The sequence below is a fragment of the Drosophila suzukii genome, chromosome 3 (genome assembly GCF_043229965.1).
Source record: "Drosophila suzukii chromosome 3, CBGP_Dsuzu_IsoJpt1.0, whole genome shotgun sequence".
Lineage (NCBI taxonomy): Eukaryota > Metazoa > Arthropoda > Insecta > Diptera > Drosophilidae > Drosophila > Drosophila suzukii.
The window spans coordinates 20,282,388-20,295,745 of record NC_092082.1 but is presented as its reverse complement, the minus strand read 5'-3'; the positions used below and the strand labels follow the sequence as shown (position 1 = coordinate 20,295,745).

At 38.4% G+C, this 13,358-nt stretch overlaps 4 protein-coding genes across 5 annotated transcripts; 2 read left to right on the top strand and 2 right to left on the bottom strand.

Moving 5' to 3' along the window:
* The first annotated feature begins 379 nt into the window (after positions 1–379).
* UQCR-Q (Ubiquinol-cytochrome c reductase ubiquinone-binding protein) lies at positions 380–1,194 on the top strand. Its single transcript, XM_017067851.4, has 3 exons — positions 380–536; positions 797–981; positions 1,040–1,194. Exons 2-3 carry the CDS (start codon positions 807–809, stop codon positions 1,132–1,134), a joined length of 270 nt encoding a protein of 89 aa, XP_016923340.1. The 5' UTR covers positions 380–536; positions 797–806; the 3' UTR covers positions 1,135–1,194.
* A 779-nt stretch (positions 1,195–1,973) lies between these two features.
* LOC108004792 (uncharacterized) lies at positions 1,974–3,533 on the top strand. Of its 2 annotated transcripts, none has more exons than XM_017067843.4 (2): positions 1,974–2,267; positions 2,326–3,533. In XM_017067843.4, exon 1 carries the CDS (start codon positions 2,063–2,065, stop codon positions 2,225–2,227), a length of 165 nt encoding a protein of 54 aa, XP_016923332.1. In that variant the 5' UTR covers positions 1,974–2,062; the 3' UTR covers positions 2,228–2,267; positions 2,326–3,533. The 2 variants fall into 2 exon arrangements, with proteins under 2 accessions (XP_016923332.1, XP_016923331.1); XM_017067842.4 differs by having other exon boundaries at positions 1,975–2,262.
* A 146-nt stretch (positions 3,534–3,679) lies between these two features.
* Positions 3,680–4,832, bottom strand: LOC108004797 (ankyrin repeat domain-containing protein 62). The gene has a single exon (XM_017067849.4). It carries the CDS (start codon positions 4,665–4,667, stop codon positions 3,837–3,839), a length of 831 nt encoding a protein of 276 aa, XP_016923338.4. The 5' UTR covers positions 4,668–4,832; the 3' UTR covers positions 3,680–3,836.
* A 698-nt stretch (positions 4,833–5,530) lies between these two features.
* LOC108004801 (uncharacterized) lies at positions 5,531–6,325 on the bottom strand. Its single transcript, XM_017067853.4, has one exon. The coding sequence runs from the start codon at positions 6,228–6,230 to the stop codon at positions 5,607–5,609; it is 624 nt and encodes a 207-aa protein (XP_016923342.4). The 5' UTR covers positions 6,231–6,325; the 3' UTR covers positions 5,531–5,606.
* Positions 6,326–13,358: the final 7,033 nt, after the last annotated feature.

Sequence of the window (13,358 nt, the reverse complement as noted above, 5' to 3'; positions counted from 1 at the left end):
ATTTATTCACAATCCGCCAAATATATTGTTATATATTTAAAACTAATGTCAATAAGAACCTGACAAAGTAAGTAGTAGCCACAGATTTAACATTTTTATGTGGCGTTTAGTAATTTTAAACATTTATTTCCAAGTATTGTACAAGTCACTTCTTTTCTTTAACGAAATTCAAGTTTTCCCGCGTTTTCCCTACTACAATTGCTATTACTGCTACGGTAAGTTTTACCAGAAAACAGAAGGCCTTATATTGATTAAAAAATTGGTTAACACAATTTTCAAATTCAAAAATCAAATAGTCGATAGCAACAGTAAATCTAAAGATAGTCGCATGTCACCGCTAAAAGTCTACAAAAGTTCCCCTAGCGGTTGTGAACCACACTAAGCGGGTATCCAGGCTAACAACCATCGAATTGTGGCAAATTTAGTGACAGTTTTCAAAAATAAAGCCTGACCCTTTGGCATAATCAAGCGGTCCATCTACGGTCACACTGGTTGAGAGGAGGAAAAAATTTGCAGCGTAAAAGTCGAATTTCAAGGTAAATTTGGCATCATAATTCGTGCAATGACAGGTGCTGGCTCTAAAAATATGCACAATTATGGGCTGCCAAAAGTGCAGAGATCGCGCCCAGCAGCAGACGTACTCGGCCGCCTTTTGCCGCGGAGCAGTGCGAGAATTACATAACCTCTGGTCCCCAGTGCCATAATGTTTATAATAACGATCTGTGTCTTCATCCAAATCCTGGTGCACTTCTTGTGCGGTTGCTAATCGAAGGTATGCTTTCTCCCTCGCCCGCAGCCCCCGAAACATGCGTCTGTCCTCGATCCTGAATGGCCAGCACTTTGGCAACCTGGCCAAGGTGCACGGCATCGTCACCTACAAGCTCTCTCCCTTCGAGCAGCGCGCCTTCGCCGGAGCGATCAGCAAGGGACTGCCCAACATGGTGCGTCGCTTCCGCTCCAATGTCTTCATCGTGGCCCCCCGTGAGTATACCTCTGTATATCCCCCGGAAATACCCATAATAATCCTCTTCTTCCTTAGCCTTCATCGTCGGCTACCTGATCTACGATCTGACCGAGCGCCAGCACACCGCCCTGCTGCGCAAGAACCCCGCTGACTTTGCGAACGACGAATAAGCGCCTCAACTAGCAAATAGTTATGTTAAACTAATTAATAAAACTAGACCCACAGTTCAAGAGAGTTGTGTGTTTCGGTTGCTGGAAGGCTAAACTGCAATGTGTGTTCAGGAGGTCCAAAGGGCTGACAAATAGTTTCTTCTGTGCTATTTGTGAATTTTATTTCTTAATTGTTCGACATTTTCAGGAGGAATTTGTTTTTTAAACAATCAGCTGTTGAAACACTTTTTGGTTCGAGACCCAGCTGAGATCTACAAGCTCTCCAATTTGGATTTACCTCCTGCTAGATAGCGTTATTAAAGGGGATTCCCCTGTCCATATTTCAAGTGTTTCTTAAACAAAATGGACTAAGTGTAGACTAGTCTGGAAAAAAATAATTTTACTAATGGTCTAATTTTTGGAGATCCCATCACATAAAAAATGACATCACAATATGAAAGTATTTTGCGTTTTTTCAACAGCTCTGACATGAGTTTATTCTTGTCTCTATTCGTAATAAGTACCCCAAAATACAAGGACTCCGAAAAATTAAAAGGAGCTCCGGTCTTTTTGGAAGAACAGTCAAAAATTCCACTGATTTATGAGGAACATTTCTCAAAGAATAAGTAACAAAAAATGCTAGCGGTATGATATCGCAAATAGTTTATATATATTTTTCATATATTTTTCATTAATAAATGGTTTTATCAGCAATAAGTACCCACTTCTTTCTTTTTTGAAAAATTGAATTGCTAACGGCGGCTATCAAACAGTGCTACCATATCTTTGCTAAGCAAAGTCACCCACCCGTAGAGAGTTGCCACATGTGTAGAGCAATAATCGAATAATATAAAACCAGACAGCCCCACCTCTAGTACCCCCGACCAGCTGATCGCAATCCAAACAAAATTTGCGTTGTAACAAAAAAATAGTTATTAACCTTTACTTAATGGACTGCTGCGGCAACGAAGTGCGCAGCGAGAGTATCTACAACATGCTGCAGGCCCTGGTCGACTCGAAGGTGGTCAACGTGCAGCTCCTGTCGATTGCCGTGGGCATTTTCTTTGTGGTCCTGCTGCTGAAAAACAATTTTCGCAGCTTTTCTGGCACGTAAATGGAGCCAGTTTAGTGTTTAATGTATCCCATAATGTAATGTACGCTAAGGACTAATAATAACAACATTCACTTCAAGCCACTTGACCTTTGTTTCAGTTCTGTTCTTTTCGGAGCACCCCTCGCAGCAGTGACGTCACGTGCGATATATGTGTAATTTTTAGGTACTAGCACCTGTATATTTTTCGAGTCTCAGGGTCGTCGGTTTATTTCGGAGGTGTTTTGTTTGCACAATAACACGCCCAACGCATTATAATTGTTTCCGAAGGCCAGCTGAACTGGTTTGACTACACCCGAAACTTCTATGGAACATGCTAAGCAAAAAAATGAAATTGATCCAGCCCAGAATTGGTTAATTTCATCATTAGGCGACTGTGATTCATGGCTGCCCGTCTTGCGATAAGATAGCCTCTTGCAAATACTCGAAGTAAGTGCTACTTGGAACCGGCTTTGTCATCCGAAGAGCTGCTGAACTTTTGGCCCAATTGCCCGAGGAGAAGTACGGCGAAGCCATATCCAATCAGTCCCAATTGCTATCCACAAACGATTTCAATTGACCGGCGATTGATTGCCCAATGTCTGCACGCACTTCCTGGTGCAGCATTAGAATTCAATAGACGCCCGACTCGAGTTCAGCGGGCTTCATTCTGCAATCCCGCATTGACTCATTGCCCAACAGTTGCAGTATTTATGCAATGCCGTGGTACGTGCTCTTATGCTGAAATATTGCATTAGAACACCCAGCAAACGTGACTGGATTACATGGCTAGAAATCGAGGCACTAGCTTAGGGCCCAAAGGTAAACCATCCATTAAGCAGTCTTGATAAAGCCTCGTATAATAAATCTTAGAATAATTATTTATTTGTCCAACTGTTCTTGTAGGGCTAAGCAATTGCCGATATGTGGTTTTGATGTAATAGACCTTTATTCTACCTAAACAAATAATGCTAGTCAAAGATTATCTTCACCAACTAAATGCAGAAATCTCTGTAAAAAATATAGCTATAATTCTTAATGACCATCCTTAATATTTTGAACAAACCAAAGTAAAGTATACTTTCATTTTGGGAGAATATCACACTTTAATAAAAGGCGGGCTAACAAAAATTGCTAAGATCAAGTCTTAACACAATACACAATTATAAGGAAATCGAAATAAACTTAAGCAAATTTAAAAGATATGCATTTTTTCTTAGTCTCCATTCATCACGTCATTATGTTTAGTCAACTTGCTCACTATTGGAAAGCCCAGCGAAATTGCTTAACTCACAAAATAAATCAAAATAAAGCCATCCATTAAGCCAGATCATTAACCCGATTGTTCTTTACTGCTGAATGTATATTCCAAAAGCTTGTCAATGAACTTGTTAAACGGAGAGTTTCCTGGAACTCCGCCGCCAATCGAAGTCGAAGTGCTGACTGAAGTTCCGTTTGGTTTATTTACCCACCGACTGTTTATATAAGCGATATTTATTTGTTACAAAAGTATTCAATTACAGAAAAAGTGTTGCGATGAGGTGGTCTAAGAGAATACTAAAATAGCCAAACTGAAATTTTGGATATGAAATCAGCTTGGTACAACGTCAGGACATCAGATCCTGGTCCGTATTTATTGGTCATCAGTTAGGGGCTCCTGGCTGTTACATTTTTTCTTTGGCGCCGAGCAGAGGAAGTAGAAGTTGTCCCGCCCACGCTTGGCAGACTTTCGATTCTCCTTAGGAACTGCGGGCTCCTTAGGAACTGATGGCTCCTTAGGAACTGGTGGCTCATTAGGAACTGGTGGCTCATTAGGAACTGGTGGCTCCTTAGGATCGATGGTATCAGCCCCAACCTCTTCGCAGAAATGGACCCTATGATGATGGCCTTGCTTGCTGCGCTTCTTGTCATCGAACAGCTTCTGGAGACCCGCCATGACGCCCATCATCTCCTCCTGCTGGGCCTCGTACTTGGAAATAATAGTGTTCCGGCGTTCCAGCTTGGCGCTGAGGAAGCCCACCTCCTTCTGCAGGCGGTCCAACTCGCCGGCTTTCTCGGCAATGGTCTTCACCTCATGGCGCACTCTCTTGAGCTCCTTTTCGACCAGTTCGGCATTCTGGCGGACATCGAACATCCGCTTTTGGTACTTGGTACGCGTTTCGTTGATCTGATTCTCCAGGAAGGAAATGTACATCTCCTGCTTCACCACATGTTCGTCCAGCTTCTCTAGCTTCTGATTCAACACGCTACGCTGATCTGCTCCGCCGCGCTCCCGCTCTTCCCGCTCGGCGGACAGCTTGCTCTGCAGCTCCTGGATCTCCTGCTCCAGACGAGCCTGCACCACCGCCTGGTTCTGGCGGTTCTTACGGCTCTGGCTCTGTTTGCAGCGCAGGGTGGCTACCTCCCGACGCAGGAGGACCACCTCGTGTTCCAAACGGGCCTTGGCCCGATCGTTGATCGGCATTGGTTATGAAAATGGGTGGGGAAGGATAATTTGGAATATTTATTTTCCGGCGATTCGAATTTTGGCAGTCCAGAACACACGGCTTGTCTATTGTCAAATGAATTAAGGCACTGGGATTTTGAAGGCACTCGCATTCGCGTCTGCAATTGACTACTAAGTCATGGCAAACAAAATTAAATAATAAATGTAGTCTCTTGGTTTGGTATTTTAAAAGTTAGTATATTTATTAATATCTTTATTAAAATGTCTTAAATTATCTTCTCCTGTATATGTTTTATTGATTACAACGCGCCACTTTTAAAAATAAAAAGCTTGGGCAGTACTATTATTTCGACCGCAGATGTATGTCTATGACTGTCTTCTTTCGTTAATAACTCGCTAAAAAAATAGTCAAATTGAGGGGACCCAGAGATAAAGAGTGGCACTTTTCAAATGCTTTGACGAACTAAGAAACCAAGAATTCTTTCATCTAAAATTTCGGTTCAATAAAGCAAAAAAAAATGTTTAGCTTATAGGTTACTTTTCTCAGAATCCTTGAGTAGGGAAATTTTTGGCGAATACATTTCAAAATGGGGTTTCAAAGCGAATACAATTTTCAAGCCACCATTGAGGTAAATAAATAAAGGAAAATATATTGTAACACAGTAATATTTATATTATTATTAAAATATTTTATTTTTTTGAATTTCCCATCTTTTAATAATTAAAATAAATCTTAAACTACTATAAATATATAAGTTCCAACTAAATAATTAGAATGGAAATCATATATTTTTATTTTTCTTTCAAGCATCCTTCCCCTTTGTCCTGATAAAAATTATGGCCTGTATAATAATAAAATACTTTATTGGTACAATTATAGGGATTTCTAGCCCTGAATTTAAATCGGAACTGGCCGGAAAATCTAATGAAAAGATAATGTACACACAGGAATACAGTTCACAACCTATTCCTGTAGGTACGCATTTTTTCATTAGGGCTTCTGGACGGATGTGAAATGGCTTTGGAGTTGAGGAAGTTGATGAGCACTTGGTTAGACACGGATTGTGGCTTGACTCTGAGGTCGCACTTCTGCAACTTCTCCACGGCACTGGACATGTTCTGGTAGTGATCGCCGATCCGCTGTGCCCGATCCTGACGCACACTGGTCAGCAGCTTTTGCAGGTGGGTCTCCAGCATGGAGGCATTGTTCTTGATGGTGGACACCTGGCGCTCATAGTGGACCTTTATTCGCTGCATTTCCCGCTTCTGCTTCTCGATGCGCCGAGCCTGCAACAGGATTATATCGGCCAAGGTCTGGCGATCGGTGTGGTACTTCTCCGTCTTATAATCCCGCTGCACCAGGGCACTCAAGTCCTCCTCAGACATCAGGATTCCTTTCTTTTTCAAACTCGTGTGGCTCAAATTTCGACTGGCCATTTGTAATGATTGCAATGGTTTTCTGGATGGTTTCACATTCGATTTTTGTCTCTTTTGGGGCGTTTCGAGTACTCCTCGAGAATATTGCCCTTCATGCTGCATTCTCGACATTCCGTCGTTTGATATCCTCACGCCCCTGGTCATTCTAAACGATAATTTTGTAACTCTTGGATCCCGTTTTGATTCCCAATTTTATTCAAAGAACTCTGTGTAAATTTTGTCGATTAAGTGAAGGCAAACGTTGTTTTAAGAAGCAAAGATATTATACAAAAATGTTCGATTTTAAGAGATGAGTTGTAGTATCGTGGTTTATTTTTTCTAATTTTTTCCATTTTTTTTTTTGTAATTTACAAAGCGCTTTATTTAGGTATGTTACCTACACCATTTTCTGATTGCATAAAATTGTCTTGAAAGTGAAAAAATTAACAACTCTTACCATTTCTTCAAACGGGTACTACCCAAATAATTTCAGTTATTAAAAATTACTTAAAAAACACACAAAATTACAGCAATTTGATAAACTCAGGTTCAAGGTGGACTAAATGTTGCCAAAGTCTGTGAGAGTTTTTACAATGTATGGATTGTACCGGACTTGAAGCTGTCACGCCCACTACGTCATTGGAGGCTGGAAGCGAATAATGCCAGCTCACAAGATGGGACTATAACCACGTATATACCCTTTAACTTTTCTGATATTAGTCAATATGATTTACCTTCTGGAGACCCTGACAACCTTAATATTAAATATTATATGCATAGTTAAGGCTTATTTTAAAGACGCCTATCAAAGCCTATTTGGGCTACCAAAATGTATGTACAGGTTTTCCCCAAAGTTTTTCAAATTTTCTCTACTGTTATTTGATAGAAAGAGTAACGCAGTATCGGCCAACTTTATAGGGGGTTTTCGAGTCTTTTTTTTTGTTTGTAAAGCATAATTTGTATTTTCGGCTCCGCGATGCCGCACACTTGATAAGGGTTATCGATGTGCCCATGGATATGGGATATGCATGCATTATGTGCGGTTGATCATTATTTGCTTTCTTGTCCACTGCCTGTGGATCGCTTTCGCAAGTTGTAATTCATTTGGCAGCGCTTTGCGAAATGTATGTGCCCAGGAAGCGGATTTTGGATGGTTTTCGGGGTGTGGAAGATGGATGGTTGCCTCCATAAAAGAAATATTAATATCCTGAATGCTCATAAATTCGAAATACCCTCGTATTCCATAACTCAAGCTACTTCCTCGACCCATTTGATTCAGAGTCCTTTATGCCAAGGTCTGGTCTTCCATGTCACCATCACCATGTCACCATCACCGTCCAGACAGCAGATACTATATACCCACCAACACACGTAGACAGACGTCTGGCTACTTTTTTCGGCATCCAACAGATTGCGGCTAGAGACGGGGAGTGAAGGAGAGGAATGAGTCTTAAAGTTCCAAGCGAATTTTCGCCAGAGATGCGCGAAAAGCTCTAGGCGCAATGTACAAAAATAATTGTGATAGTGTCACGATTTTGTGAAGACAAATATAAGATGTATTTCTACTATACATTCCGAAAAATGTTAGTGATGATTAGACCTCGGCAAAACACTATTCTTATCTTCTATTCAAAGCATGCTTACCAAATAAGATATTATTTTGTAAAATCACACTTTGGTTAAACTGAAATAGAAGTATACATTTATCAAATTTCGCTTAGAATCGAATGTTTAGAATAATGGCTGAATGGCTCTTCATTGACACAAATAAAGTATATTAAATTCGAAAACCTCTGAAGAAATTAAAAGCATTAATTAAAAAATTAGTTGCGCCTAATCAGAAACACTTCAGAAGAAAACTTATGAATAATAATAACATAAAATAGTCAGTGATTGGGTCTGTTAATATGGTATTTAGAACTGTGGACTAGGCCTAAATGCCTAGAATTGATAATTGATAGAATATTATATTTATCATAATTTTATTTTGTTGGTGGAATTTCCACAACATTTACTTGATATATTTTCAAGTACTATATGGAATATTTATGGAACTATTCTCTCGCTGAACAAAAGATACAAAAACAAGGCGAATGTTCAAAAAAGATACAATTCATCCTGCTCAAAAAAACATATACTTAGGTCAGAAATGATTTCTTTTACCCTTAATATACTTTTCAATAAATATATTTTTCCCTCTTATTCGACGAGTATAATAATATTAATATAATACATAATATATAACACTATTTATGGACATAAAAAAGTTGGCCTTCGGTTCAAAAAACGTGTTAAGCCCTTCATTTAACTACAAAAAATGTTGATTCCAATAGTGTAAGATTTTAATAGGATCTTAGTTAAAGTTTTTCCTTAATCGTGACCACCGCAAATCCAATTTCGAAAAACAAAGTTCCGAAATAATATCGTTCAAAGTTGAAACGGCCTCAAGCCAGTCTGAATGTAGTGCGCTACATATGTATCTAAAAATAAGGTTTTAATGCTCTCATCACTATTAAATGATGTGAGAATATTCCTAAAACTATATTACAATTACAATATATTTAACACCTTAAATAGTACTTATCGAAAGTCTATAGTTTTGATTGCATAAATTAATTGTTTCTTTTATTTACCATAAAAGAATACAACGCTAGCTACTTATTGCCAGCTCTATAAATTCAGCTTACTCTACATACATACATACAGCAGACAGCTTAGAGGGTAAAACCTGGGCAATCCCCGTCCCCTTTGCACATGCCGAAAAATGATATCAAAATGCGAAATCAAAACAAAGACCCAGAATTTCGGCAGACTAACCCAAACAACATAAAAAAAGGTCAGAACTTGACTAAGATCTAACAAAAAAAAACACAAAGGGACCACGAAAAGCAGACAGGGAGCAGACGGGCGAACCCCAAATTCAAAACAGAAGCCCAAAGGGCTTTTTCCCGTCCCGCTCTTTCGTGAGCCCCTCAAAAGCGTAGACTTCAGCTAGACGAAATTTGAGATATTTAAAGGACGATGAGAAGGCAATCGGAAGGTAGAGATGCTGTCAAGTGCCGAAGTGAAGAAGACCAGACAGTATTCGTTGGATTCGTTTGAATTGTTCTATCAATTTCGGTTTAATTGCACTTAATTTGAATTGCAGACATAAAAATCAGGTTTTGTTTATTTCTTTTTCGGTTTTGCAGCTTGATTTAATTTGCTCGATAGACGGCGAAAAAGCGAAGGAGATATTGCGCAATTTGGTCACCCTGAGAGCAAAAATCAAATGCAGCTGGAAAGTCAAATAAAAGTGAATTGATTTATGGTGTTGTTGTTTGTTTGTGGATCTGTAATATTTAGGATTTCTAGCAGAATATGCCGTCACTCCAATTAATTATAAATTTGATTTATAGTGTTGTTTTTAGGTACAATAAAAATTTTGTGAACTTAAACTGTTACTAGATACTAGTTAGTGATTTTGCATCTAGAGTTCTAACAACCCATTTGAATATAATCTACAATCAAAAGTTTCCGCTGGATTTTTGGCACAGTTTTTCTGCCCGTTTTTGTATACCACCCCCTGGATTAAACACTTGCGCATAAATCTGCAGAGCAATCAGCATAGAGCTATAGCTTTAGACAAGAATCAAAACATATGAAATATGCAACAGGCCAGACACTTGGGTCGAAAATTTGTTTTGCAAATTCCAAGGGTTTTTTTGGCGACAAATTTCAATTCAAAATCGAGCACAGACATCCGTTCTGCGCCAGGCTAAGTGCAAATCGACGATATAACAGCTATAAAGCAAGATATCATGAGATACTGGAGGGATAAAAAGAACCTTAAGAACCATCCATAACTTACCAAAGGCAAACTCCGATTTCCGACAAGGGAACTCCAGCTCCTTCTGCTTACCCGAAATTTGATTCTGACTCTGAGTTATTAAAAACTGCACAGCAACAATGAGTAAGGGAAACAAACACAAAGTTTGTTATGTTATGTTGCGCAGGCGCAGCCCAGCAACGCCCTCAAACTCAGGGACTTGGATTCGGACTCACATGGGTATTGGGAGGTAGGTATGGGGGGCAGGAGGAGTACGGGTATCCGTACAATGTTATTGACCCGTCCCAACGATCCGTTAGCAATCCTCCGCCCCAATGCTCCGCCCTGCCGCACAAATTCTTATTAAGATCAATCAGCTAAATGTCGGTTTTATGCTTAATGCTCATGATTCACACGGGCAGAGAAGTCCAGGAATCGAAAATGCATATGGCAGCTCACACTCGGAAGGGATACGAATTTTTACTCATGATAACACACTCGGAAATACTCTTAAATATTATTGGAAAACTAATGTGTGGTGTAATTTAGAAGACTTTGTAGTGCAAATGAATGCCATATGTTAGTCCAATTTGCAATTCATTGGGTATTTTTGGACAGGTTTTAAAAGAGTTTGAGATCTGTTAATTTGGATGGCACCCTTTATAAAATGTTGATTTGTGGCGTTGATTAATTTTAATAAAATGTATTATTTAGTACTTTTTTTAATTATCTACACTTTTAAGATACAAATATATTTTGTTTTTATTTTACCTTAGTTATATTTATTTATAATTATTATTATATTTATTATATTTATAAATACAATTCTTGTATATTTTAGGTAATTTTAAATTTTAAAATGTTTTCATTTTTTTTATTTAGGTTTATAGGTGTCTAATGAAATCAAAAGAGTTAATAAAAATGTAATTATCTAGTTAAATGATTCTGCACAAAGGGGTTCTACTTTAATGTTTCCCCAAGTGGTATAAACTTGACGTTATAGTTAAGTTACCCATCCAAGCCGAATTCAACTCCCGAAAGCATGTCCCAACATCGTATATGAGAATATAAATAAAAATGTGCATTTTTGGCAGCCTTTACAAAGTTGTCGGCACGTTTTAATGCTGAGAATTTGAGCAGCTTTTTCGCCTTCTTTTCTTATTTTTTGGTTACTTAATTAGTCATGGCAGGCACATTTGGTAGAGTGGGCAAAGCGGAGTGGGAGGAATAAATTCACTTATAAGGAATGCAAACAGTATTCAGAATCACGGCGAATCGACTGAGTACGTTCAGATCTTATACAATAGTTTTCCCCTCCCCTCTGAAGTTTCTTATCACAAATGACACACATTGGAGGCCAGTTCTGTTGGGTTCAAGCTTTTGCAATCCGACGGCGTGCTTCCTGTTCCAAGTCAAGATTAACAGAGGGCTGTTCTAGTTCCTTACTCCAAACACACTTTTCCATCAGGCCACAAAAGATCTAACTCATACAAAACTATAATAAATTTGGGACCATATATTTTGAACCATGTTATAAATGTTTTTGTAGTGCAACTCACTAGTCTTTTTATGTAAATTATATATTTTTAGAAATATTTGAACTATAGATATTTCATTTATAATGATTGTAAATTCATAGATGGTATTAACTTTTCCAAAAGTTTAAGGAACGAAAAAATATCTTGTAAGTCTGTGAAGTATTCGTTGTAATACAGCAACTTAAAATATATAATAACCTATCTAAGTTAATTAATTGATGTAGCAAATTTATCTGTAAAATTGTTTGTCGTACAGAAATTGAAAGTTCGTTTTAGGCAAGTTCCACTGCATGTACAACACCACATTGTATGCACCACATATAGATGTGAATGTTTATTCGATCTGACAACGGTTAGCGATAAGCCCAGTCAATACGACAAACAATAACGAACATTTTTGGAATTTCGTCTTCGACTTTGTCATTATTTGCTTGCCGTTTGTTTACAGGCTGAAACATCAACTTCAACACACACGTCTGCATCAGCTGCTCTGCAGAGTCCCCCTTCCCCCCCACTGAAAAGGCGTAGGTACCCCCACCCACGTCTATGGGTTCATCTGTGGGTTATCAGCAGCGGATTGCAACTAGAATTGGTTACAAAAAGCGAGCTACGAAAAAGGGAAAACAACATTCTACGGTCGGTCGGCGAGAAAAGCAACCGCAAAAGTTCAATGCACATTTCGAGGTGAATTTGTTTTTTAGCTCTCGCTCGTCTGATGTCTGATGTCTGCATTAATTAATTACACAAATCGAGCGAGCGTGTTTAACTTGTTTTCGCGTCTAACATGTCATTGTAATTAACCGTCTAGCTGCGAATCGAGGCGATATCGATTGGAGTTCGCCAAAAGAATATCCAATAGATACGGGTTTGCCAGCGTCTGCGTTGCACTCAATTTGCTTGATTATTGCATATGGACTTTGCATGAGTGCGAGTATCTGACAGTTTGCCTATCTGCCCGACTGCCAGACGACCTTGCGCCCAATATGCAATTGATTCGTACTGTGCACATATGAATATTAATAGACGGCCAGAAAGTTACTTGAGGAATTTCGCAACCAGTATTCCATTAGGTCTTCAAATGTAGTCCAAGGAATGTTCGCTAAAAGTGTTTTTAGTCATTTAGCTTACTTTGTAACTGAGCTGATGCACAACCTAAGCGATAACCCTTTAATCGTAAAAATCGCTTGGTAAACAGAAAGTGGTTCATAGAATTTAATTATCAATCAAGTTGGTGGTTTACTTATTCGTATCAGTTCCGCTAAGGCTTAAACTTTTTCTTTTTATAATATTTTTATAAGGATATAAGGGAGCAGCCAAGCTTTCAAAGAGCAAAAGCTGTATCGAATGACAAGAAAAATCAATCAATCAATCTAATCAAGAACTGAAAGTTTCCCACTCTTATTTTCTCTAGCTCCACCCCCAATAGTCTTAATGCAATTCAGTGGCTTTCGTGGGGGTTTAGATGGTCTTATGGTTTATTTTTTATATTTTATTATTTTTATACAATTTAGTTATATAATTCAATTTTGATTCTAAGGAATTTTCGAAGTTAGTTACTGAAATGAAAAGATGAAAATTTAACAATAAAGTTATCTTTCTATAAGTTGGATAATAGGAAAAATAAACGTTAACATTTACTAAAGTAATACCTTTTTTATATCAAGTAAAAATTCTTCTAACAAACTTTTAGATTATAAATTTGTTCAGCCCAATAAGGCGCATTTGCAATCCAAATCTTCAAAACGGAAGAAAATATTTTGGAAAGTTTTGTTAGATATGAAAGTAAACTTTGATCATGATTAAGTTTTTGGAATGCTTTTTCTAAAAATAGATCTTTCAGCGCCGAAAGATACAAGTATATTAAGAGTTTACTTCAACAAAGATGGTTCCCCTTTGATAACAGAGCCCACGCCACTGATAACCCCACTGGAGCTAACAGAGCCCTAA

Coding starts and splice junctions, on each gene's coding strand:
- LOC108004792 (XM_017067843.4), top strand. CDS start 2,063: ATGGACTGCTGCGGCAACGAAGTGCGCAGCGAGAGTATCTACAACATG.
- LOC108004797 (XM_017067849.4), bottom strand. CDS start 4,667: ATGCCGATCAACGATCGGGCCAAGGCCCGTTTGGAACACGAGGTGGTC.
- UQCR-Q (XM_017067851.4), top strand. CDS start 807: ATGCGTCTGTCCTCGATCCTGAATGGCCAGCACTTTGGCAACCTGGCC. Junction 982..1,039: donor TGTCTTCATCGTGGCCCCCC/GTGAGTATACCT, acceptor CTTCTTCCTTAG/CCTTCATCGTCGGCTACCTG.
- LOC108004801 (XM_017067853.4), bottom strand. CDS start 6,230: ATGACCAGGGGCGTGAGGATATCAAACGACGGAATGTCGAGAATGCAG.